Source organism: Heloderma suspectum, chromosome Z, assembly GCF_057233095.1.
Source record: "Heloderma suspectum isolate Gila_16-S chromosome Z, 16-S_ref, whole genome shotgun sequence".
NCBI lineage: Eukaryota > Metazoa > Chordata > Lepidosauria > Squamata > Helodermatidae > Heloderma > Heloderma suspectum.
In genome coordinates, this window is record NC_139476.1 from 18,222,243 (window position 1) to 18,245,391 (window position 23,149).

Sequence of the window (23,149 nt, forward strand, 5' to 3'; positions counted from 1 at the left end):
CGACGCCATTTGCATCCCTGTTTTTTCACGCGATAGGCTACACATTTATATTTACGTAGATATTTGCGTAGCCTATCGCGTGAAAAAACAGGGACGCAAATGGCGTAGCAGACACCATTTGCATCCGGATCCCTTCCTGCAGTGGGTGCTCAGTGATATGGCACAGCAATGGCAGCCGTCTCGCTTGCGGTTCGGAGCCAGCCAGCATTTCCGCGGAGTCACGGCACAGTGGAGCCGGCCAGCGAGGATTCCCAGGGGAGGAACGGATCGCCTCCCCCCCACAGAACCTCCCCCCAGACTGGCAGGTAGGGGATTCATACATCCCTACACAGCACCACTGGCAGAGATGGTCCCCCAAAATAAGAGAAACAGAATAGGCACAGGGCTATATTTTATTGAATCTGTGGTGTAAAAGTGTGTGACCTACACAAAACCCTTTACCAGAAAGTGATCTGAGGGCACCACTTTCAACCTCCACTCTGTTGTAACTGCACAGCATTGCAGCTGCGAATTAGCATCTGATGCGGTACATGCACGTTTTCCTGCAGACTTCAACAAGAAAATCCGCTGTGCGGATTGAATACACACAGCCATTGAAGCTACCTTTTTTTTACCATTACATTTAAATGCACAGCTGCGCAGGCACGTGAGGGTGGGGGTGCGGCACTTTGTGGTTTAGTGGCTGTTCTGTGTTTTAGGGGTTCTTTTCCGTTCCTCATTTGGCAGTTCTCCAGCTCGAGGCTCCCACGATGGTTCACCATGGCGTGTGCCCTTGAGAGGTATGTACCTACCCATCATTCCAAAATGGTGGCTGGTGTGAAGTTGGTCCTGGACCTTCTGCTCCCCCGAGACTTCCCAGCCCTTGGTCAATGACTCCAAAGCAGCCATTGTGAAGATACAAGGCTGCGAAGGTGTGCGAAAGTGCACTTGAAGAAGTGAGCATGCTTCTGTATGCGTCTGTAACTGCGCAGCCCCAGAGGGACGGAAAGGAGTGAAGGGGGATCACAGAGTGACATAAGCATTAGACATGCCTACCACACGCCCACCCCAAAATGCGAAGTCAGTTGGGGGAAGGGACAGACAGCTCGCAACTGTGGGACACCCGCAGCAAATCAAAAACATGGCAGCAAAACGCATTTTTGGAAATCCCCATTTTCCGGGTGAAAACCACAGTTAGGATGCAAAATGATGAATATCTATGTCATATGTCCTGAAGGACCTGGAATCGCAGTGGCCCTGGGGTAAATGGCTCATGTAGATCGGGCCCTGGTTCTCGGTTATGTATAAATGTACACAAACGCACTCCCTCTTTCCCATTCTGTCCCAACACATCAAGACAGATTAGGCTGCATCTGGACCGTCACAATAAGGAACAGCCCCAGTCTACGGCCAGAGTACCCCGAACATGCCCAGTCCCATCTGATCTTGGAAGCTAAGCAAGATATGGCTTGCTTAGTACTTAGTTGGGAGACCACCTGGGAATACCAGATGCTTTTCTCCCTTTGAGAGCCAGTGTGGTGTAGTGATTCGAGTGTTGGATTGAGAGTGAGGGGAGACTCTAGTCCCCACTCTCCCATGAAGATGGCTGGGAGACTCTGGGCCAGTCACTGACTCTCAGCCTAATTACCTCACAGGGTTGCTGGGAGGATAAAATGGAGAGGAGGCGGATCATGTATGCCTCCTTGGTCTCCTTGGAGGAAAGACAGGATATAATAATGAACAAACAAACAGTTGTGTACACACTATCTACATAGCCATTTGTATCACTGTTATACCAGCACAGGGCCTTCTTAAACTTAGATATCCATGAGCACCTCCACGTTCAGGTTTCCTGCTAAACTAAGAACATCTCTGGAAGATGAGTTAGGCTGAAGGTCAGTGATTTGGCCAGGGCCACCCAGTGAGTGTTTTACTTCAGCAAGAAGGGACAATATGTGAAACACCGATGGAGTGGATTTTACACTATCCATATATCCCTACCAATAACCCCACATACCGTTAAATCTCTGATTGATTTGATTAAGCCTAACAAGGCCCCAGGTAAAGATTCCCTGCCCCAGAATTGTTTCAATCATGCTCTAACTGGTGAGTTCCTGTCCTTGCTAAATTATTTGCTAATATTTTGGAAGACAGAAACAAAATTCAAAGTGATCTGGATAGACTGGAGCGCTGGGCAGAAAACAACAGAATTACATTGAATAGGGATAAATGCCAAGTTCTGCACCTAGGAAAAAGAAACCAAATGCACAGTTACAAGGTGGGGGATACGTGGCTCAACAACAGTACAAGCGAGAAGGATCTTGGCATTGTTGTCGATCACAACCTGAATATGAGCCCACAATGTGATGTGGCTGCAAAAAAGGCAAATGCTCTTTTGGGCTGCATTGATAGAAGCATTGCTTCCAAATCCCGGGAAGTACTAGTTCCCCTCTACTCTGCACTGGTTAGGCCTCATCTGGAGTACTGTGTCCAGTTCTGGGCACCACACTTGAAGAAGGATGCAGACCAACTGGAGAGGGTTCAGAGGAGGGCAACAAAGATGATCAGGGGACTGGAAACAAAGCTCTGTGTGGAGAGACTGAAAGAACTGGGCATGTTTAGCCTTGAGAAGAGAAGACTGAGGGGAGACATGATAGCGCTCTTCAAGTACTTGAAAGGTTGTCCCAGAGAAGAAGGCCAGGATCTCTTCTCGATCATCCCAGAGTGCAGGACACGGAATAATGGGCTCAAGTTGCAGGAAGCCAGATTCAGGCTGAACATTAGGAAAAACTTCCTGACTGTGAGAGCGATACGACAATGGAACCCATGACCTAGGGCGGTGGCGGGCTCTCCCACCCTGGAGGCATTCAAGACGAGGCTGGACAGCCGTCTGTCGGGGATGCTCTGACTTGGATTCCTGCATTGAGCAGGGGGTTGGACTCGATGGCCTTGTAGGGCCCCTTCCAACCCTACTATTCTATGATTCTATGATTCTTTTTACTGAGATTAATCTGACTGATTTAATTCATACATAGAGTCATAGTTATAGAGTCATAGAATAGTAGGGTTGGAAGGGGCCTACAAGGCCATCGAGTCCAACCCCCTGCTCAATGCAGGGCTGGAAACTGCTGGTGGTTTAAAAGGGTAACCACTGGGTTCCTCATAGACCAATTAGTTTGCTGGATAGCTCCTAGAATACTAGAATACTAGGGATGGAAGGGGCCTATAAGACCATTGTTGTTATTGTTTATTACATTTATATCCCACCTTTTTTCCTCCTTTAGGAACCCAAGGCGGCATACATAGTCCTTCTCGTCCACCTCCATTTTATCCTCACAACAACAACCTTGTGAGGTGGGTTGGGCTGAGAGTCTGTGACTGGCCCAAAGTCACCCAGTGAGCTTCCATGGTTGTGGGGACTAGAACCCAGATCTCCTGACTCCCAGTCCAACACTCTAGCCACTACACCACACTGGCTCTCATTGAGTCCAGCCCCCTACTCAATGCAGGAATCCAACTCAGAGCATCCCTGGCAGATGGCCAACCAGCTTCATCTTGAAGGCCTCCAGTGTGGGAGAGCCTACCACCTCCCTAGGTAATGTGTTCCATTGTCATATTGCTCTGACAGTCAGGACGTTTCTCCTGATGTTCAGCCGGAATCTGGCTTCCTGTGACTTGAGCCCATTATTCTGTGTCCTGCACTCTGGGATGATCGAGAAGAGATCCTGGCCTTCCTCTCCTCTAAAATATATGCCACCTTTCTACTCAACAAGTTGCAGGAGTGAGTCTCATGCCACTGTTTTTTGTTTGGAGAACATGCAGGGTTTAGGAATCCTTCATCATTGATCACTGCTTCATTCTCTCTGACCTTATTGGGAAAACTGTTAAGAACAATGCAAGGCTTTTTGCAGTGTTCATTGACATATCACCAGCTTTTGATTCAGTGGATAGAAATTGCCTGTGGGCCAAATTGCTTGCCCTCAATTAGGGATGCTGGAGAAATTTGAGACCAACTAAAATCAGTTCAGATTTCTAAGAATCCAGCCTGTGGGATCTGCTGTGAACTCCTCAGGCCATGCAGAGCCCATGGACTTTCAGATCTTTTTCTAAAAAATCTTTCCGAAATTTCTGCATATTTATTTGTGGGAAAATACACATGTTTCTGCTGAGACTGGCAAATATACACTGGAAAAAGTTGAATGGAATGGGGAAGAACATGCTAAATGTTGCTTACTAAGATAAATTATGTCAATTGTTGTGAACCCTCTTACAGAATTATTTGTGTATTTTTCCACATAATGAAAAAGAATGGAATCTGTCTGTGAACACAAGGCACCTGACAGAGGTGAGTTTACACATCCCTACCATCGATACAAACCCTGGGCCATGGATGCTGCTTCATAGTTTGTATCAAGATGCTATTATTAAACGAGCAGGCAGGAATGGCCTTCTACGTGACCCAATCCTGCTATGAAGGGGGTCAAACAAGGATGTGTTTTGGTGCTCCTCCTTTTCAGCCTTCATGTTAATGTCTTGGTTAAGTTGTTAGGGAAACCGGATGAATGCCCACTTAACATAGGCAATAGAAACGTCAATGTCCTCTTATATGCAGATGATATGGTTATATTATCCTGGACCAGGGGGTGGTTTAAAACAAAACAAACAGATGGACCTGGTGGCTAATTTTTATCAGACAGAATAGCTCAGCTTTAATCTGAAAACGGGCTTTGAAAACGGTCCGGAAACTTCAGCTGGTCCAAAATAGGGCAGCAAAATCGTTAACGGGGACTGGCCAATGAGATCACATTACGCCGGTCCTTTTCCAGCTGCACTGGCTGCCAGTCCATTTCCGGGCCCGATTCAAAGTGCTGACATTAACATCCATAGCCCTTAATGGCTTGGGGCCAGGTTATCTGAAGGATTGCCGCCTCCCATATGTGCCTGCCTAGACCCTAAGATCATCCTCAGTGGTCCTTCTCCGTGAGCCCCTGACAAAGGAAGTGAGGCGGGTGGCTACTAGGAGGAGGGCCTTTTCTGCTGTAGCACCCTGTCTGTGGAATGAGCTCCCTAGTGACATTCACCTGGCACCTACATTGTATTCCTTCCAGCACCAGGTAAAGACCTTTTTGTTCTCCCAGGTATTTTTGTGATTTTTTTGTGAACCTCCCAGAGAGCTTTGGCTATTGGGCGGCATCGAAATAAATAAATAAATAAATAAATAAATACACTTTCTCCAAAACTAAATTTTTTGTATTCAGCATGAGATTTCCCACATTTAACTGGGTAATTTCTAACAACCCCATTCAGCAGACTAAATCATCTTGTTACCCAAGGTCCATTTTGCAGCAAATTCTTCTTGGAAGACCCACCAGGATAATATTCTTATTAGTCATCACATCTGAGCTATTCTGACTTTTTTATACAAAGATTGGGCAGTTGGTTGTCACAGCACTAAAGATTATCTGACTAAAGTTGTTCCCTCCATGCTATAGGGTCTAGAACTCTGAGGTTTCAGCTGTCCATTCATACAGGAGTTTGAGAAGGTTCAAAATTCTTTTCTAAGGAAAGTACCGCATCTACCTGTGTATGCCAGTGCAGAAGTGGGCTGGGCTACTCTCCAGGCAAGAATACTAGTTCAGCTCCTACATTTCCATAATAGAATGTCATCTTCTCATTTGGCCCCTTTGGCATCTTCTCATTTGGTCTCTTTAGCCTATGGCACATCTTTAAACTCTCAAAAGTGATTTTCTGCTTTACTAACACTTGCTAGAGATCTTGCTAGTGAGCTGATTTTGATCCAGACAATGGCCCTGTTCAGACTTCACGCTAAGCCATGATGGTTATAAGTTTTGAGCTAACAATGTTAGCTTAGCATGACATCTGAACAGGTGTCTGTCCCAACCATGGTGGTTTATTAACCACGGACTAATGACATTAATTAACCATTTGCTGCAAGATGGTTAATGGGCTCTACCATGGCTTAGTGTGATATCTGAACAACCTCCGTGGTTAACTGATGACTGCCATAGAGCTCCATGGCAAGAGCAGCCAAAGAAGGAGTAGCTGAGCACCAAAATGGCTGACAGCACAAAGGCTGCTGGGATGCATGGTCTCCCATCTGGAGGACTGCAGGTTCCTGTGGGAGGGAGGGTGGTTAGAGAATGGTTAGTCTAACTACATTGCAGAACATGGTTACCTGCATGTGTGGCAGTAGCACTCACAATGGTTAGTGGTAACCACCATGCACCATGGTTACCCTAACCACCCTTCCCCACTGTGCGTGTGAACAGGGCCAGTGTCTAAACTGCAGTTAAGTCTCCTCATGTATGGGAAAGCTTCTTTAACTGATATGCTAACTATCCATGTGTTGAGTTTTTCTAGGCTGTATCCATGTATTAAGGCTGATCCTCAGAAATCTAATTATTTGGAGGCAATCATCTTAGCTCCACACAGAATTGCCTTTACAAAATTAACATGATGTCTTCTGCCTTTCTGGATGGTCATAATAAGAAATTACCTTTGCGACAGCATTTCTATGTGCCCTAGAGGACATATCCCACTATATTATCCGGTGTCTCCTATATAATGATTCTCATGAAAAATATACGAGTTTAGTTACAGGAAAAATGTTGTTACACCACCACTTGGGGTTGTATGCTTTTTCTCATCAGACAAGGACAATTAAGTTACACAGTATGTTTGTTCATTTGCTCTGGCAGACAGGAAATTGATAACCTTGTGGCCCAAATTTGAATGTCTTCATGTTAGTAATGGCTTATAGGTATAGACATAGATATCTGTATCCATATATCTAGAGAGGGAGAAAGAAAGAGAGGATAGAGATAGAGGATAAAGATAGAGATAGATCAAAATGAACAAAGGACACTTAATCATAGACTCATAGAATAATAGGATTGGAAGGGACCTATAAGACCATCGAGTCCACCCCCCAGCTCAGTGCAGGAATCCAAGTCAATGCATCCCTGACAGACAGCTGTCCAGCCTTGTCTTGAATGCTTCCAGTGTGGGAGAGCCCACCACCTGGGTAGTTGGTTCCATTGTCGTATTGCTCTAACAGTCAGGAAGTTTTTCCTGATGTTCAGCCGGAATCCGGCTTCCCATGTCTTGAGCCCATGATTCCGTGTCCTGCATTCTGGGATGATCGAGAAGAGATCCTGGCCTTCCTCCCTGTGACATGCACAACAGAAGGGAAACTTCCGGATCTACAGACTCAGAACTCTTAACCCAGAGGACAATTCATAAGCTTTGTACTACTATCACCTCTGCTATTTTCTTCTATGGAACTTTCATCAACCAGAGTTCCAAACTGCCAGTCTTGGAATCCATTTAAGCCTAGACAGCATAGTAAGAAGCAGAGACATCACCTTGCCGACAAAGGTCCGTCTAATCAAAGCTATGGTTTTCCCAGTAGCAACGCATGGCTGTGAGAGCTGGACTATAAGGAAGGCTGAGCGCCGAAGAACTGATGCTTTCGAACTGTGGTGCTGGAGAAGACTCTTACTAGTCCCCTGGATTGCAAGGAGGTCAAATCAGTCCATCCTAATGGAAATCAACCCTGACAGGTTGGACATTGGAAGGACAGATACTGAAGCTGAAGCTCAAATATTTTGGCCACCTAATGTGAAGAGAAAACTCCCTGGAAAAGACCCTGATGCTGGGAAAGACTGAAGGCAAAAGGAGAAGGGGGCGGCAGAGGATGAGATGGCTAGATAGCATCACCGATGCAATGAATATGGACTTGAGCACACTCCAGGAGAGAGCGCAGGACAGGAAGGCCTGGCGTGCTATGGTCCATGGGGTCACAAAGAGTCGGACACGGCTGAACGACTGAACAACAAAATGTTTTGCAATTACTCTGTTATTAGACTACCTTTCTTGTATATTTTTACTTGGGACTGAAAGCACCCATAGTGGATCCAGATCTTCCTTGTTGCTTTGCAGTTGTGCCACATTTCATCTGGCTCTACCTCATACACCAGTTGCTGGGGAACATGGGCAGGAGGGTGCTGTTGCACTTGTGTCCTGCTTGTGGGTTCCTGGTCGACAGTGGGCTGGCCACTATGTGTCCAGAATGCTGGACTAGATGGACCCTAGGTCTGATCCAGCACGGTTCTTCTTATGTTCTTATATTCTCATCCATAAAGTGACTAGCATCCTTAATGCAATCAACATTCAGAGACATGGAGTTGAAAAATAACAACCACCAAAACCATCCTATGTATGCTTTATTACGTCAAGGGGGGGGGGGAAATCACTGAAGGTATGGTTACCATTAAACATCCAAGAACCTAGCAATCGTTTTTCATCATTCTCTTGGGCCTTGAAATCTGCACACCCATAGCCATCTAGGAAAGGATGTCCCTCTCTTTAAGCTGTCAGGAAAAGAAACATAAAATTAATAGATGCCTTTTGTCATCCTTGATCGACCACTCTATATCAAATAGGAAAGCTAAAAACAAAAATTGAAACAGGAATAGAGTCATTTTGGTGGAATCCCCAGGGACCTAGGAAAATGCAAAGGTCAGGGCAAAAGAAGGACTTGAGCAGCATGTTCTATGTGTGAACTGATCCATCATTCCATTCAGAAATTTGGTGATCATTCAACTCTGGCCTGAGCATGACTCCGCCACGCCAGCTCCACCCTTTACCCAGACATCAATCTGGGCCAACTAATTTTACACATGCCTGGACTCCATCTTGGATTCAGAAGCTCAGCTTTACGCAGGTCAAAGGGCAGAACCTGACAACTACAGTGAAGTCCATCTGCCCCATCCCGACAAGCCAAGAGTGACAAAACATGTTTTTCTCCCTTTGAGGTTCAAAGGGAGCCCAGCACTATGGGGCCGTGGTTCTTTCTCTACCCTGGAATTATCAAAATAACAGTAATTCTGGAGGAAACTCCCATGGATTTCCACCCACAAGAGCAATAGCAAAGAACTCCAGATCAAAACATGCTTAATAGAAATGTGACCTGAGCAATTCCATGTGGGGCTGGGCTGGTGTCTAATCACTGTTCATTTTTTATAAGACCTCATTCCCCTGCTAGGGCCTGCACAGTCAGCTCTCCTTCAGGTTCTGTTTGGTCGCTGGCCGAGCAGGGAAAGGCTCTTACTGATGATTTGGCTCCTTCTTCTCCTGCTGTTTTGGAACCTGAGCCAGGCCACACAAAGGATACCGAGACCCATGTGCCTCTTGGCCAGGCCTTACGAACTGCAGGAAGACTATTACCACCCAGGAGACTTCGTTGTTGGTGGGAGTTTACCGCTCCGTGAGATTTTCCCTGTATTGAAAGAGGACGTGTTGACTGTAGGACCCTCACAGTTTGTCATTGATCCACTGTACGTTTCCACAAGAGGAAGCTGGAATAAATGCTTGCCTGCTTTTTTTTTTTTTTTTTTTTTTCAGATTAGAGGGCTACATCCGGTGAATGCTTTAGCCATGTTACTGATGCTCATATGTTCTGGATTCTTAGAGCCTTCTAATTAATGGATTCAATTTGTAATGGGAATCATGGGGATTGAAGAAGGGTTCTTCTTTGGGCTTTATTCTGAGCTGGAGGAGAACTTCCCCTTCCTTCCCTTTCTAGCACCATCAGGGCTCATGTGGCTCATTTCATGTGGCTCATGTGGCTCATCAGGGCTCATGTGGCTCATGTGGCTCATGTGGCTCATGTGGCTCATCAGGGCTCATGTGGCTCATTTCTAGCACCATCAGGGCTCATGTGGTAATTTCCCAGGCACTGTTCGAATTTCCAGGGAGAGAGAGAGATCTAATGCATCTATTGCTGTACAGTTAGATACATGGAAAGGTGTGTGTGTGTTTGTGTGTCTGTTTGTACAAGGCAGAGGACAGGCACTCAGAGGCTGGCAGGAGATTTCAGACCTTGTTGTTTCCACAATTATGTCATTGCAGAGTGATATCCTTGGAATGAATTGTTTTCAGATTTTTTTGCGGTGGGAGCGGGACATTTGTTTTGCAGAGTCCTCTTCTGACTCAGGCAGGGGTCATGTTCTGGGGAGAGTTTGTCATCACATATCATCATAGAATAGTAGGGTTGGAAGGGGCCTACAAGACCATCGAGTCCAACCCCCTGCTCAGTGAAGGAATCCAACCCCCTGCTCAATGCAGGTAAGTTGTAAGCGAGCACAGTTGGTGGCACTGCACAATTCAGGATGTTGCACAACTTCATCACAGATCATGGGACACATCAGCTAAGGCATTAAGCTTAGCTTCCAATGCCCTGGCTTTGGGGAGTTTTGAGCTAACATAAGTTCTCCTTAACTCTCCTCTGGTCTTTGAAACCAGGATCATTGAATTTTGTCAGAATGGATATGTATGGCATCCTATATTGAAGCTAATTGGCTTCACCAACAACTTGGAGTTGGATGGGTGTCAGCGGCAGAGTACTGGACCCTGAGCTGTCTCGTCACTTAAATAAACACAAGGCATCTGTGTGAGTGAAGCTACTATTCCACATTACAAGTACCCAAGCGGCAACGAACACTGTCCTCATAGACTGATGGAGTTGGAACAGACCCATCGTTTTGCTCCATGGATCAATATTTTGCAATGGAAATTGCAGGCAGCAGCGGTGGTAATCCAGATAAAAGAAGCCAAATGAAGGAGGCCTCTCTCAGGTCGAACTAGCCATCTGCAGCCCCCCAGTAAACATACATACATGGGGACAGAGAAAATGAACAGTAATAAGAGTCAGAAAAACCTAATCAAATTTGAACAGGAGAGATCGATCAGCAGCTAATAGCCAAGGCAGCTCAACAGAACATCCGTGTTCCTATTGGCCACCACAAGGAGGGTGCTTGCCCCTCCCGCACTGCTTCTGGACTTCCCAGAGGAATCTATCTGACCACCACTGGAAACAGGATGTTGGTACAGATGGCCGCTGGTGTTAACCAGCGAAACAATTTCTTACAATCTGAATTATAGTTAGATATAAGAACATCTATGGTCAGATGCAGTCTACCTGTGAATACCAGTTGTTGAAAGGCAGTCAATGAGCATGAAACATCTGGTCACCCACTGCTGGAAAACAGGAAGCTGGACTAGATGTATGAGCCAGCAGGACTCCTCTTGTGTAGACATGAAACCCCTTGATTCCTTGAGCCAGCAGGGGGTTGGACTCGATGGTCTTATAGGCCTCTTCTAACCCTCCTAGTCTATGATTCTATAGGGATGCTCTGACTTGGATTCCTGCATTGAGCAGGGGGTTCAACTAGATGGTCTTACAGGCCCCTTCCAACCCTACTAGTTTATGATGCTGTGATGCTTTGATTCCTAGCAAGTGTGCGTAGGACACTATCCACAATGGAAGTAAGCTTCACTGTGCTCAAATGAAACTTACTTCCACATGCAGTAGGTTAGGCTGTAGGGATGTTGGAGAATTCTGCCACGGACTCCAGTGAGGCTGGATTCTTTAGAATCCGCCCCCCCCCCGGAGTTCGTGGTGGAACGGGGCAATCCTCCCCCCCACCCCGCGGAATCTCCCCGGGGCGGAGCCTACCTGGTGGTGGCTACAGCAGCAGCTACGGTGGCGGCAGCTACGGGTCGTCTTCTGGCCGCTGCCAGGCTGCAGCCGGCCAGCCGCAAATGGCAGCCACCATAGCAGCCGCCATTTGTGTCCTTGCTGAGGCCGTGACAGGCTACGTAAGTATCTACGTAGCCTATCACGGCAAAAAGCAGGAACGCAAATGGCGGCCGCTATGACATTTGCGTTCCTACCTTTTGCCATGATAGGCTACGTAGATACTTACATGGCCTATCACGGCCTCCACAAGGTCGCAAATGGCGGCTGCTACGGCGGCCACCATTTGCAGCCGGTGTAGCCCAGCAGTGGATGGAAGTCTGGCTGCAGGCAGCACCGGCTGGCGGCTCTGCAGAGTTGGCCAGAGAGGATTCCAGGGGGAGGGACAAAGCGCCTCCCCCCCACCGTGGATGCCCCTCAGCGGAGCAAGTTAAGGAATTTGTACATCCCTATTAGGCTGATATTGTAACTTGCCCAAGGTGTATGAGCTCTTCTTTTTCCTTTTTAGGAGGCTGCCACCAGAGAGAAACCAGGACAAGGAGAGAGTAGAAAGAACCTCTGTGTTCAGATGGAATCCGCCATGCAACCTCATATTCAGAGGCAGAGTTTCATCTGAAGTTGGAGATTCTACTATCTAACCATCGTGGCTTCTCTCTTTTGTGGTGGTTCTCCAACCTTGCCCCACCCAAGGTTTCAAGGTTTCACACACACACACACACACACACACACGCACACACAGAATTGTTTGGTGACTGAATTGTTTGGCAATAATTATATCCCATTTCATCAGTCCATCTATACCAGGATCGACTGTACTGACTGGCAATGGCTCTCCAGGTTTTCAGTCAGGGCTCCTTCCCCAGCCTTCCTACAACTGCTGCCAGGAATTAAATCTAGGACCGTCTGCATGCAAAGCTGCACTCTACCCCTGAGCTACAGCCCTGCACCTTAACTGTTCTGAAACAAAAGAGCAAAATCTTGCTACACTATAGAGAGATTTTGGAGATGTGGGGATAGCTGGTGGAGTAGATTTGCTTGAAGAAGGATCCCACAGATTCCTGGAGGACAGGACTATTGACACTTATTGACCATGATAGCTAAACAGAGATGGCATGATTGGTGCTCGTCAACCCCTGAATAGGAGTTGCTGCAGGCAGCGGAACAAGAAAAAAGAGCTGATACCTTCAAATCCTTCTTGTGGGGTCCCAGAAAATATCTTGGCTGACCACAGTCAGGATGTTGAGCTAGAAGGAACCACCTCAGTCTTACGCAGGAGGGCTCATTCGTGGATGTTGTTGTTGTTGTTCAGTCGTTCAGTCGTGTCCGACTCTTCGTGACCCCATGGACCATAGCACGCCAGGCCTTCCTGTCCTGCGCTCTCTCCCGGAGTGTGCTCAAGTCCATATTCATTGCATCGGTGATGCTATCCAGCCATCTCATCCTCTGCCGTCCCCTTCTTCTTTTGCCTTCAGTCTTTCCCAGCATCAGGGTCTTTTCCTCTTCGCATTAGGTGGCCAAAATATTTGAGCTTCAGCTTCAGGATCTGTCCTTCCAATGAGCACTCAGGGTTGATTTCCTTTAGGATGGACTGATTTGACCTCCTTGCAGTCCAGGGGACTCGTAAGAGTCTTCTCCAGCACCACAGTTCGAAAGCATCAATTCTTCAGCCCTCAGCCTTCCTTATAGTCCAGCTCTCACAGCCATACGTTGCTACTAGGAAAACCATAGCTTTGATTAGACAGACCTTTGTCGGCAAGGTGATGTCTCTGCTTCTTACTATGCTGTCTAGGTTGGCCATAGCTTTCCTCCCAAGGAGCAAGCGTCTTTTAATTTCATGGCTACAGTCACCATCTGCGGTGATCTTGGAGCCCAAGAAAGTAAAATCTGTCACTGCTTCCATTTCTTCCTCTTCTATATGCCAGGAAGTGATGGGGCCAGATGCCATGATCTTTGTTTTTTTAATGCTGAGTTTCAAGCCAGCTTTTGCACTCTCCACTTTCACCCTCAGCAAGAGGCTCTTGAGATCCTCTTCGCTTTCTGCCATTAGGGTGGTATCGTCTGCGTATCTGAGGTTGTTGATAATTCTCCCGGCAATCTTAATTCTGACCTGTGATTCATCCAACCCGGCGTTTCTCATGATGTACTCTGCATATAAGTTAAATAAGCAGGGCGACAATATGCAGCCTTGTCGTACTCCTTTCCCAATTTTGAACCACTCGGTTGTTCCATGTCTGGTTCTTACTGTTGCTTTTTGACCCTCGTACAGGTTTCTCAGGAGACAGGTAATGTGGTCTGGTACCCCCATCTCTTTAAGAATTTGCCACAGTTTGTTGTGATCCACACAATCAAAGGCTTTAGCGTAGTCAATGAAGCACAAATAGACGTTTTTCTGGAATTCTCTTGCTTTCTCCATGATCGAGCAAATGTTGGCAATTTGATCTCTAGTTCCTCTGCCTCTTCGAAACCCAGCTTGTACTTCTGGTATTTCTCAGTTCACATGCTGCTGAAGCTTAGCTTGTAGGATTTTGAGCATCACCTTGCTGGCATGTGAAATGAGCGCAATTGTACGGTAGTTTGAGCACTCTTTGGCGTTGCCTTTCTTTGGCATTGGAATGTAAACTGACCTTTTCCAGTCTTGTGGCCACTGTTGAGTATTCCAAATTTGTTGGCATATTGAGTGCAGCACTTTAACAGCATCATCTTTTAGGATTTTAAATAGCTCAGCTGGAAGACTGTCATCTCCGCTAGCTTTGTTGTTCGTAATGCTTCCTAAGGCCCACTTGACTTCACTCTCGCGGATGTCCGGCTCAAGTTCAGTGACCGCGCTATCATGGCTATCAGGGACATTCAGATCTTTCCTATATAGTTCTTCTGTGTATTCTTTCCACCTCTTCTTAATCTCATCTGCTTCTGTTAGGTCCCTGCCTTCTTGGTCCTTTATCATGCCCGTCTTTGCACAAAACGTTCCCTTGAGATCTCCGATTTTCTTAAAGAGATCTCTAGTCTTTCCCATTCTGTTGTTTTCCTCCATTTCTTTGCATTGTTCATTTAAGAAGGCCTTCTTGTCTCTCCTTGCTATTCTCTGGAACTCTGCATTCAGTTGGATGTATCTTCCCATTTCTCCCTTGCTTTTCGCTTCCCTTCTTTCCTCAGCGACTTGTAAAGCCTGCTCAGACAGCCACTTTGCTTTCTTGCATTTCTTTTTTTGGGGGATGGATTGAGTTGCTGCCTCCCGAACAATGTTACGGACCTCCGTCCATAGTTCCTCAGGCACTCTGTCTATCAGGTCTAATCCCTGAAATCTATTCCTCACCTCCACTGTATATTCATAAGGGATATGATTTAGGTCATACCTGAATGGTTTAGTGGTTTTCCCTATGTTCTTCAATTTAAGCCGAAATTTTGCAAGAAGCAGCTCATGGTCTGAGCCACAGTCAGCTCCAGGTCTTGTTTTTACTGACTGTATGGAGCTTCTCCATCTTTGGCTGCAAAGGACATCATCAGTCTGATTTCGATATTGACCATCTGGTGATGTCCATGTGTAGAGTCGCCTCTTGTGCTGTTGGAAAAGAGTGTTTGCTATGATCAGCGTGTTCTCTTTGCAAAACTCTATTAGCTTTTGTCCTGCTTCATTTTGTACACCAAGGCCATGCCTGCCTGTTATCCCGGTGATTTCTTGCCTTCCTACTTTAGCATTCCAATCCCCTATGATGAAGAGGTCATCTTTTTTGAGTGTTAGTTCTAGAAGGTGTTGTAGGTCTTCATAGAACCGATCAACCTCAGCTTCTTCGGCCTCAGTGGTTGGGGCATAGACTTGAATTACTGTGATGTTGAATGGTTTGCCTTGGATTCGTACTGAGATCATTCTATCATTTTTAAGATTGTACCCCAGTACTGCTTTTCCCACCCTTTTGTTGACTATGAGTGCTACTCCATTTCTTCTAAGGGATTCTTGCCCATAGTAGTAGATACGATGGTCACCTGAATTAAATTCGCCCATGCCTGTCCATTTGAGTTCGCTGATTCCCAAGATGTCGATGTTCAATCTTGCCATCTCATGTTTGACCACCTCCAGCTTACCTTGATTCATTGATCTGACATTCCAGGTTCCTAAACAATATTGTTCTTTACAGCATCGGATTTTCTTTTCACCGCCAGACACATCCACAGCTGAGTGTCCTTTCGGGTTTGGCCCAGCTGCTTCACTCTTTCTGGCGCTACTTGGAAATACCCTCTGCTCTTCCCCAGTAGCATATTGGACACCTTCCGACCTGAGGGGCTCCTCTTCCGGCGTCATCTCTTTTCGCCTTGTGATACGTTCCATGGGGTTTTCTTGGCAAGAATACTGGAGTGGGTTGCCATTTCCTTCTCCAGTGGACCACATTTTGTCAGAACTCTCCGCCATGACCTGTCCGTCTTGGGTGGCCCTGCACAGCATAGCTTCACTGAGTTACGCAAGCCCCTTCGCCACAACAAGGCAGTGATCCATGAAGGGGCATTCATGGATGAGGCTGGCTCAATCAAGAACTTTTACCCCCGGTTAAGTCTGATGAAGCCCTGGTGTGAGTTCTTGTAATGTTCTTATGAAATGCAGCTAGGAATATTGAGGGGGGGTGCGCACGTGCACGTGAGAGAGAATGAGAGAGAGAGAGAGAGAGAATCCTTGGTTTATGGCCTGAAGATGGGTGTACAATAGAGGGACTGGTCTTTGTTCGGAAATGGTTGAACCAGGAGGACCTTATCACCTTTGACTTCTCAGCAGTTCCATTGGGATCCCCCCAACCTCCAGCGTCACTCTCATTGCAGGATCATAACCAAGAACTACCAGCACATCCTGGCCTTGACATTTGCCATCAGTGAGCTCAACAAAGATCCATCTGTCCTACCCAATGTCACCCTCGGCTTCAGCATCTATGACCAAAGCAACATTGGAAGATGGATCTATGTGAACACCCTGTCTCTGCTCATCACACGAGGGCAAATGATTCCAAATTATAAATGTGACAGGCGGGATAAACTGCTCTCCATTATTGGGGGTCTCGACTCCACATCCTCAAGGCAGATGGCATCCTTAATGGGCATCTTCAAGATCCCACAGGTAAGAGGATGCTGTGGAACTCAGAGATGTAAAACCCCATCTCTGACAACAGTTCCTTACCCATGCAGTGGGTGTGTGGTACCACTGCATTGTCACGATTCTGGATGTCAGGGGTAATCCATTTTTCAAATGACTGTCTTCCTTCAGGATAACACTAAATGCCTCTGCAGCAGGCTGTTGTCCATGAAACCTTATGCCTTAAAAATGGGCTAGTGTTAAAACTGCAACAAAACTCTTTGTTGTTTTTGTGGCAACAGACTAACACAGCTATCCCTCTGGACATTCCTTCCTTCAGCTTGCTTTTGGCTTCTTTGAACCTGTTCAGAGGGAGAAAACGGTATTTCCTTCCTTCATCAGGATCGATCCCAATGAAATTCTTCAGTATGTGGGCTTGGTCCAGCTGCTCCTGCATTTCCAGTGGAACTGGATTGGGCTGTATGCTTCTGAGGACGACTCTGGTGAAAATTTCATCCAGACACTGACACCAATGCTCAAAGACAATGACATCTGTGTGGCCTTCACCCATATGCTCCCTAGGGCATACATTCCATTTGACCACATTTTTTCCGAATCCTCATCTGAGCTCCAAGTCTTAATTCTCTCAGGGGACTCCAGGACCTTAGAATATGTCATGCTGGCAGCAGTAGACTATGAATATTTTACTAAGACCCCATTTAGGAAGGTTTGGATCCTAACGTCCCATTTGGAAATTGCTGCTAAAGGATCCCACTTGATTGGACAAGATATAAAATCTTTCCATGGGGCTTTGCACTTCATAGTTCACACAACTGACATGCCAGCATTCAAACATGTTCTCTGGGCTTTAGATCCATTCCATCCACAAGGAGATGTCTTTCTCTGTGACTGGTGGGAAATGGCATTTGTCTGTCAGTTTCTGAAACCGGGCCAATCCATTCAAAGGGGGATGCGAAGGTGTACAGGAGAAGAGAAGCTGGAGGACCTACCAGGATATGTATTTGAAATGAGCATGGCCAGTCGAGGTTATAGCATCTACAATGCTGTCTATTCCGTGGCACATGCCTTACATGCTGTGTCCGCATATCAATCCAAACATGCAATGATGAGAGAAGGCAAGAGAATTCTGAATATCCAGCCATGGCAGGTAACATCCTCCTTAACCCTTGGCTCTCTTAAATAAAGTGCCTCGATGATTTATTTCAGCATTTTTCAGCTGTGGAATGAGCTCCCTAGTGAGGTTCGTCTGGCACCTACATTGTATTTCTTCTGGAGCCTTTTTCTTTTCCCAAGCATTTTAGCATTTTAGCTTTCTAGTAGGGATGGCACGGGTGCCCGATTCAGTCCGGGAATCTGGCAAACCTGCTCTTGCCCGCACCCCCAAGCCCTGCTCACTGAGCCCTTTGACCCTGCTCACCCCCTGCCTGCACTCAGCAAATGGCCTGCACTCACCCTGGCAGCCTCATCAAGCTTCATGGTCGTCATTTTTTGAGAAAGAAAATGGCGATCGCAAAAATGCGCAAATTGGTGCACCCGCAAAAATGCGCATTTTGCAAATGTGCATATTCATGTATGCACAAAAATGCATATTTTACAAAAAATGCACATTTTTATGCACACACTGTGTGCCTTTGCAAAAATGCGTATTTCACACATGAGAATATGCACATTTGTAAAATGCGCATTTTCGTGCATACAAAAACATATGTATTTTTGTAATCACCATTTTGTTTTGTTTTTTAGAGCTTGATGAGTCTTCTGGGGTGAGTGCAGGCTGCTTGACAAGCATGGAAGGGGCTCGAGCACAGTCTAGAGACCAGCGAGCGGGGGCAGGGGCTGGGCAAGAGTCCAGAGAACCCGGATGAGGGTGAGTTCGCACTTTCCTACTTTCTTGACTTTTAGCTTTGCTGTTTTAAATCTGTATTTTATATCTCGGCATTGCTGCTAGGTTTTATTGTGGTTGTATTGTTATATTGTGGTTTTAATGTTTTTATATTTTATATTGTTTTATTGTGTGCTTTTTGGTTTTAATTTTTGTGAACCGCCCAGAGAGCTTCGGCTATTGGGAGGTATAGAAATGAAATCAAAGAAAGAAAGAGAGAGAGAGAGAGTAAGCATCTAATGAAGAAGTATCCTAAGCATTAAACCAAGCAACAGAATACAGAATAAAACATTCTCCTAACTTGATGGCCGCCACAGTATGTTCGAAGATGTCAGATCTCACTCACAATTACAAGAACCAGTAACCCATTTTCCTTCATTTCAGATCCTTGCCTCTTTGAAGGCCATCCGGTTTAACAACAGTGTTGGAGATGAGGTATCTTTCACTGAAAATTCCGAGATGTCCTCTAGTTATGACATCCTGAACTGGATCTACTTTGCAAACAGGACTTCTGATATTGTGAAAGTTGGACAGGTGGATCCAAGAGCTCCCCCAGGCAAAGACTTCACCATTAACTCTGAGGCGATCGTGTGGGCTACAGAGGTGTGTTTCAAGTGAAAGTTCTATGGTCAAAGGAAAACTAAAGTATGTTGCAGTTCCATCCTTTGAGAACAGAATATGTCTTTCTAGATGAGACCAAAGACTTATTGAGTCCAGGGTGGGGCCATTGCCCTGAGGTAAAATTATATTTGTCTGCAGGAAGGCCTGGGTTCAGCCCCCCCCTGAAACCCTGGAGAACTCCTGCCACTCAGTGTAGACAATACTGGATTTGATGCACCAAGGCTCTGACTCAGTAGAATACAGCTTCCAAGGTTCCTATTTCTCTGTCAGAATATATAAATGAGCCTCTATTACGATCTTTCTAATTAACCTGCATGCATTCAGAAGAGATTTGGCCCTCCTAAATTGGTGAAACTATCCATCATGTAATGGGAAACTCTGTTGAGTGATTCTGAGTCCTGTTTAATGCCATTTATGTCACCAGACTATCCTAAAATATTTGATTTTTTCCCCTTTCAGAAGACACCCTTTGCGAGGTGTGTGCAGAGGTGCCCTCCAGGGCATTGGAGAAAAGTTCCAGAGGGGAAGCCGGTTTGCTGCTACAGATGTGAACGTTGTCCAGAAGGGACGATTTCTACCTGGACAGGTAGCTCAAACTTTGAGAGCCATATAAAGTGCAGAACTTACTGGGGGAAGATTGTAGTGGGGACAATTGAATATCATAAAGAAGGAGAAGAATCCACCTCTTCCTTAGGAATATATTCTGTTTTTGCAATTTTGGATTGCAAATCCCTGTGGTTTGCAAACTATTCACAATTTTCTGAAGAAATCTTTCATTTAAATAATCAAATAATATTAATTAATTAATAACACAAGTACAGTATCTGTTGAGTTTTCTTCCATATTTTCGTTGGCTCACTTTTCATGCATACTTTTTTAGAGAACTTGTTAGAATCCGCAGTTGCATTGGCATTAGACCTGAAGCTGCATGAGTGGAACATAGATCAGGATAGGTGGCTGGTCATCCTGGTAACAACTGGGGCACAAATGTCAAACAGATCACTTTTAAAAAATAGTGATTTCTGTAACATGTTCCCCACCTCTGCACCAACAAATCTCCTCAGTCCATAATATTAAGAAAACAACACATTTATTTATTTATTTATTTATTTACCTATTTATCTATTTATCGGAGCATTCAGAAGACACTGCAGGTGAGAGATTGTGGTTCAGTTCTTACACTTATCAGATTTATATTTCCAGTTACAGAATTTCTGTTTATTTTTCTTGCAGAATATTGAATATGAGTCTGATACAGGGATTGTCATATTAAAAAAAGAGAAAGAAAAGAAACATTTTGTACCTTTTCTGACTCTGGTCTTACGAAATATGTTGCTGAAGCTGAAAGGGAGCTGCCCCACATAAGAAGAACATATGTGTAATGTTTGAGTTACTTCAATAGTTCATCCTCATTCCAGATGCAGTTCGGTGCACTCCATGCCCAGAAGATCAACAGCCAAACAAGAAACAAGACCAGTGTATCCCCAAAACTATCCACTTCCTTTCATATCAAGAGACATTTGGATTCATGTTAGCAACTTTGGCTGTTTTCCTCTCTCTGATCACTTTCCTAGTGCTGGCAACCTTCATTAAACATCGCAACACGTCAATAGTCAAAGCCAACAACCGAGGCCTCACCTACATCCTCCTCATCTCCCTCCTGCTCTGCTTCCTCTGCTCCTTCCTCTTCATTGGTCGGCCCACGAAAGTCACCTGTCTTCTCCGACAAGCTTCCTTTGGCATCGTTTTTTCTGTTGCTGTTTCTTCAGTGTTGGCAAAAACCATCACAGTGGTTCTGGCCTTCATGGCCACCAAGCCAGGAAACATGGCCAGAAAACTCTTGGGGAGACAAATGACAAACTCCATTCTTCTGGCCTGTCCCCTCATCCAAGCCGTAATCTGTGCTGTCTGGCTGGAAACTTCTCCACCATCCCCAAACCTGGACTCCCATTCCCTGGCTGGAGAGATAACAGTGGAATGTAATGAAGGCTCAGTCAGTATGTTTTACAATGTCTTGGGCTACATGGGTTTCCTGTCCCTTGTTACCTTCACAGTAGCTTTCTTAGCAAGGAAATTGCCCAATACCTTCAACGAAGCCAAGTTTATCACCTTCAGCATGCTGGTGTTTTGCAGTGTTTGGGTCTCCTTTGTGCCCACCTACCTGAGCACCAAGGGGAAGTTCATGGTGGCCGTGGAGGTCTTCTCCATCTTGGCCTCTGGGGCCGGTCTCCTGGGTTGCATCTTTCTCCCCAAATGTTACATTATTCTCCTCAGGCCCAATCTCAATTGTAAAGATCATCTAATGAGGAGAAAGAAACTGTGATTTTGATACTTTGGAAAATTCACTGCTAACTCATTTTCCAGTCCATTAATCATAATATCTTTACCGTGTATCCTTACTAATCATTGTGCTCCCATTTTGTTTTGTTTTAAAATAAACCTATCGATCAAGTCCATTATTGCTGTATATGTTTATATTGACTAGATAGAATGGTGTTTTGTTTGTTTGTTTGTTTGTTTGTGTGAAGTTTTGTTACACTATGATATTGTTATGGATTTGGGGCTAGTCTGAATGACCTTTCAGGAGCCCTGTACAGCCCAATGATTCTGAGTGCAAAGAGTTTCAGGATCTCTTCCAACGTGTAACTCTTGATTCTAAGTTTTCAGAACACCCAGAGAAGATGGCTGGAGACAATACATCTCAAAGACCTAATAATAGAGAGGTGGTGGCCAGTAACATGTTTATGCATTTCAATGGGAGCTGGGGTGGGTCAAGGCATAGGTTGTGGACTATTCTGGAAGGGGGCTTACCTCTCTCTCTTCACACCCTAAGAACTATGCTAGCTGACTCTAAGGAGCATAACTACCCAGACTGAAGTCTGGATCCAGAAAATTGCTGGTCTACCTGTTCAACAAAATGTGTGTGAGAGGAGTAGCCAAATTCTCATACATTATCAGGATGGGGCAGCAGTGTAGAGCAGTTGGAAAAAACGTAGGGCTGTGCACCGCCTCGGTACGAAGCCCGAACAACAAGGTGAAGCAGGCTGATCTGGAGGTGCCTCGTCATGATACGAAGTGGATAAAGACCAGCACCGAGGCACCCTGAAGTAAAGAGGCTCCTCCACTAAGCGCCTCATCTGCCTCGTATATTTGGAGCTCTTCTTATCCCTTCTGAGCAGCCTAGACAGGCTGTCTCCAAAATGGATCAACTTCTGAAAGATTACACAGACGAGGAGGAGGGAGGGAGGGAGGGGGAAGGTGAGAGGACACAGAGGTGCCAAATGTATCAATTTGAGAGTGATCCAGCCACCGGGAGAGGAAGGGAAAAGGGAGATGAGAGGGAGAACAAGGAGGGGGAGGAGGAGGGGGAGGGAGGGAGCTTTGCTGTGAGTCAGCCTCCATTTGCTCATTGTGAGAGAAGTGGTGTTACTGGAGAGGAGACGACTGTATGAATGTTATTTGGCTGGGGCAGAGGTCTCCAGACTGGGGTGCACGCACCCTGGGGGGCAAGACACTCCATTGGGGGGTGCGAGCCGTTTGATAATTTTTTAAATACTTTTTATTTATTTTTGTCTTTATAAATGAAATAAACAATACCAACAACCTGATCAATAACTACAAATTCCCAACAATACAATATTCTTAGGAGGACACAACAGTAATGAGAAGGAGAAGAAAGGAAAGGAAAAGAAAAGAAAAGAAAAGAAAAGAAAAGAAGGAAATTTTTTCTTTTTCTTTTTTAAAGGGTTAAATTTAAACTCCAATACACATGGGCTTCAGATCCCATTTTACTTTAAAAACTATACCTATAACATTAGCAATATTACAATGTAATAATCAACCTTACATTTCAATATCATCTCATCAGTCTTATAGCAAGGAAGCAGGCCTACAATTCATTCCCAGTCACCATATATTGCCCTTAAGTTAGAATATAATAGTAATAATAAAACTTAACAGTTTAACCAACCAAAAATCTTACTAGGTAGTCTTATAATAATGCTAATAATAATAATAGTAGATGAAATTATAA

General features: G+C 45.4%; 2 protein-coding genes across 2 annotated transcripts; both read left to right on the forward strand.

Annotated features, from left to right (window-relative positions):
• Positions 1 to 732: 732 nt before the first annotated feature.
• On the forward strand, positions 733 to 21,571 carry LOC146333819 (vomeronasal type-2 receptor 26-like). Its single transcript, XM_084825890.1, has 5 exons — positions 733 to 779; positions 4,287 to 4,324; positions 18,880 to 19,098; positions 19,576 to 19,702; positions 20,350 to 21,571. Exons 3-5 carry the CDS (start codon positions 18,955 to 18,957, stop codon positions 20,355 to 20,357), a joined length of 279 nt encoding a protein of 92 aa, XP_084682016.1. The 5' UTR covers positions 733 to 779; positions 4,287 to 4,324; positions 18,880 to 18,954; the 3' UTR covers positions 20,358 to 21,571.
• On the forward strand, positions 20,360 to 21,565 carry LOC146333820 (vomeronasal type-2 receptor 26-like). The gene is made up of 2 exons (XM_084825725.1): positions 20,360 to 20,363; positions 20,535 to 21,565. The coding sequence occupies exons 1-2, from the start codon at positions 20,360 to 20,362 to the stop codon at positions 21,437 to 21,439; spliced, it is 909 nt and encodes a 302-aa protein (XP_084681851.1). The 3' UTR covers positions 21,440 to 21,565.
• Positions 21,572 to 23,149: the final 1,578 nt, after the last annotated feature.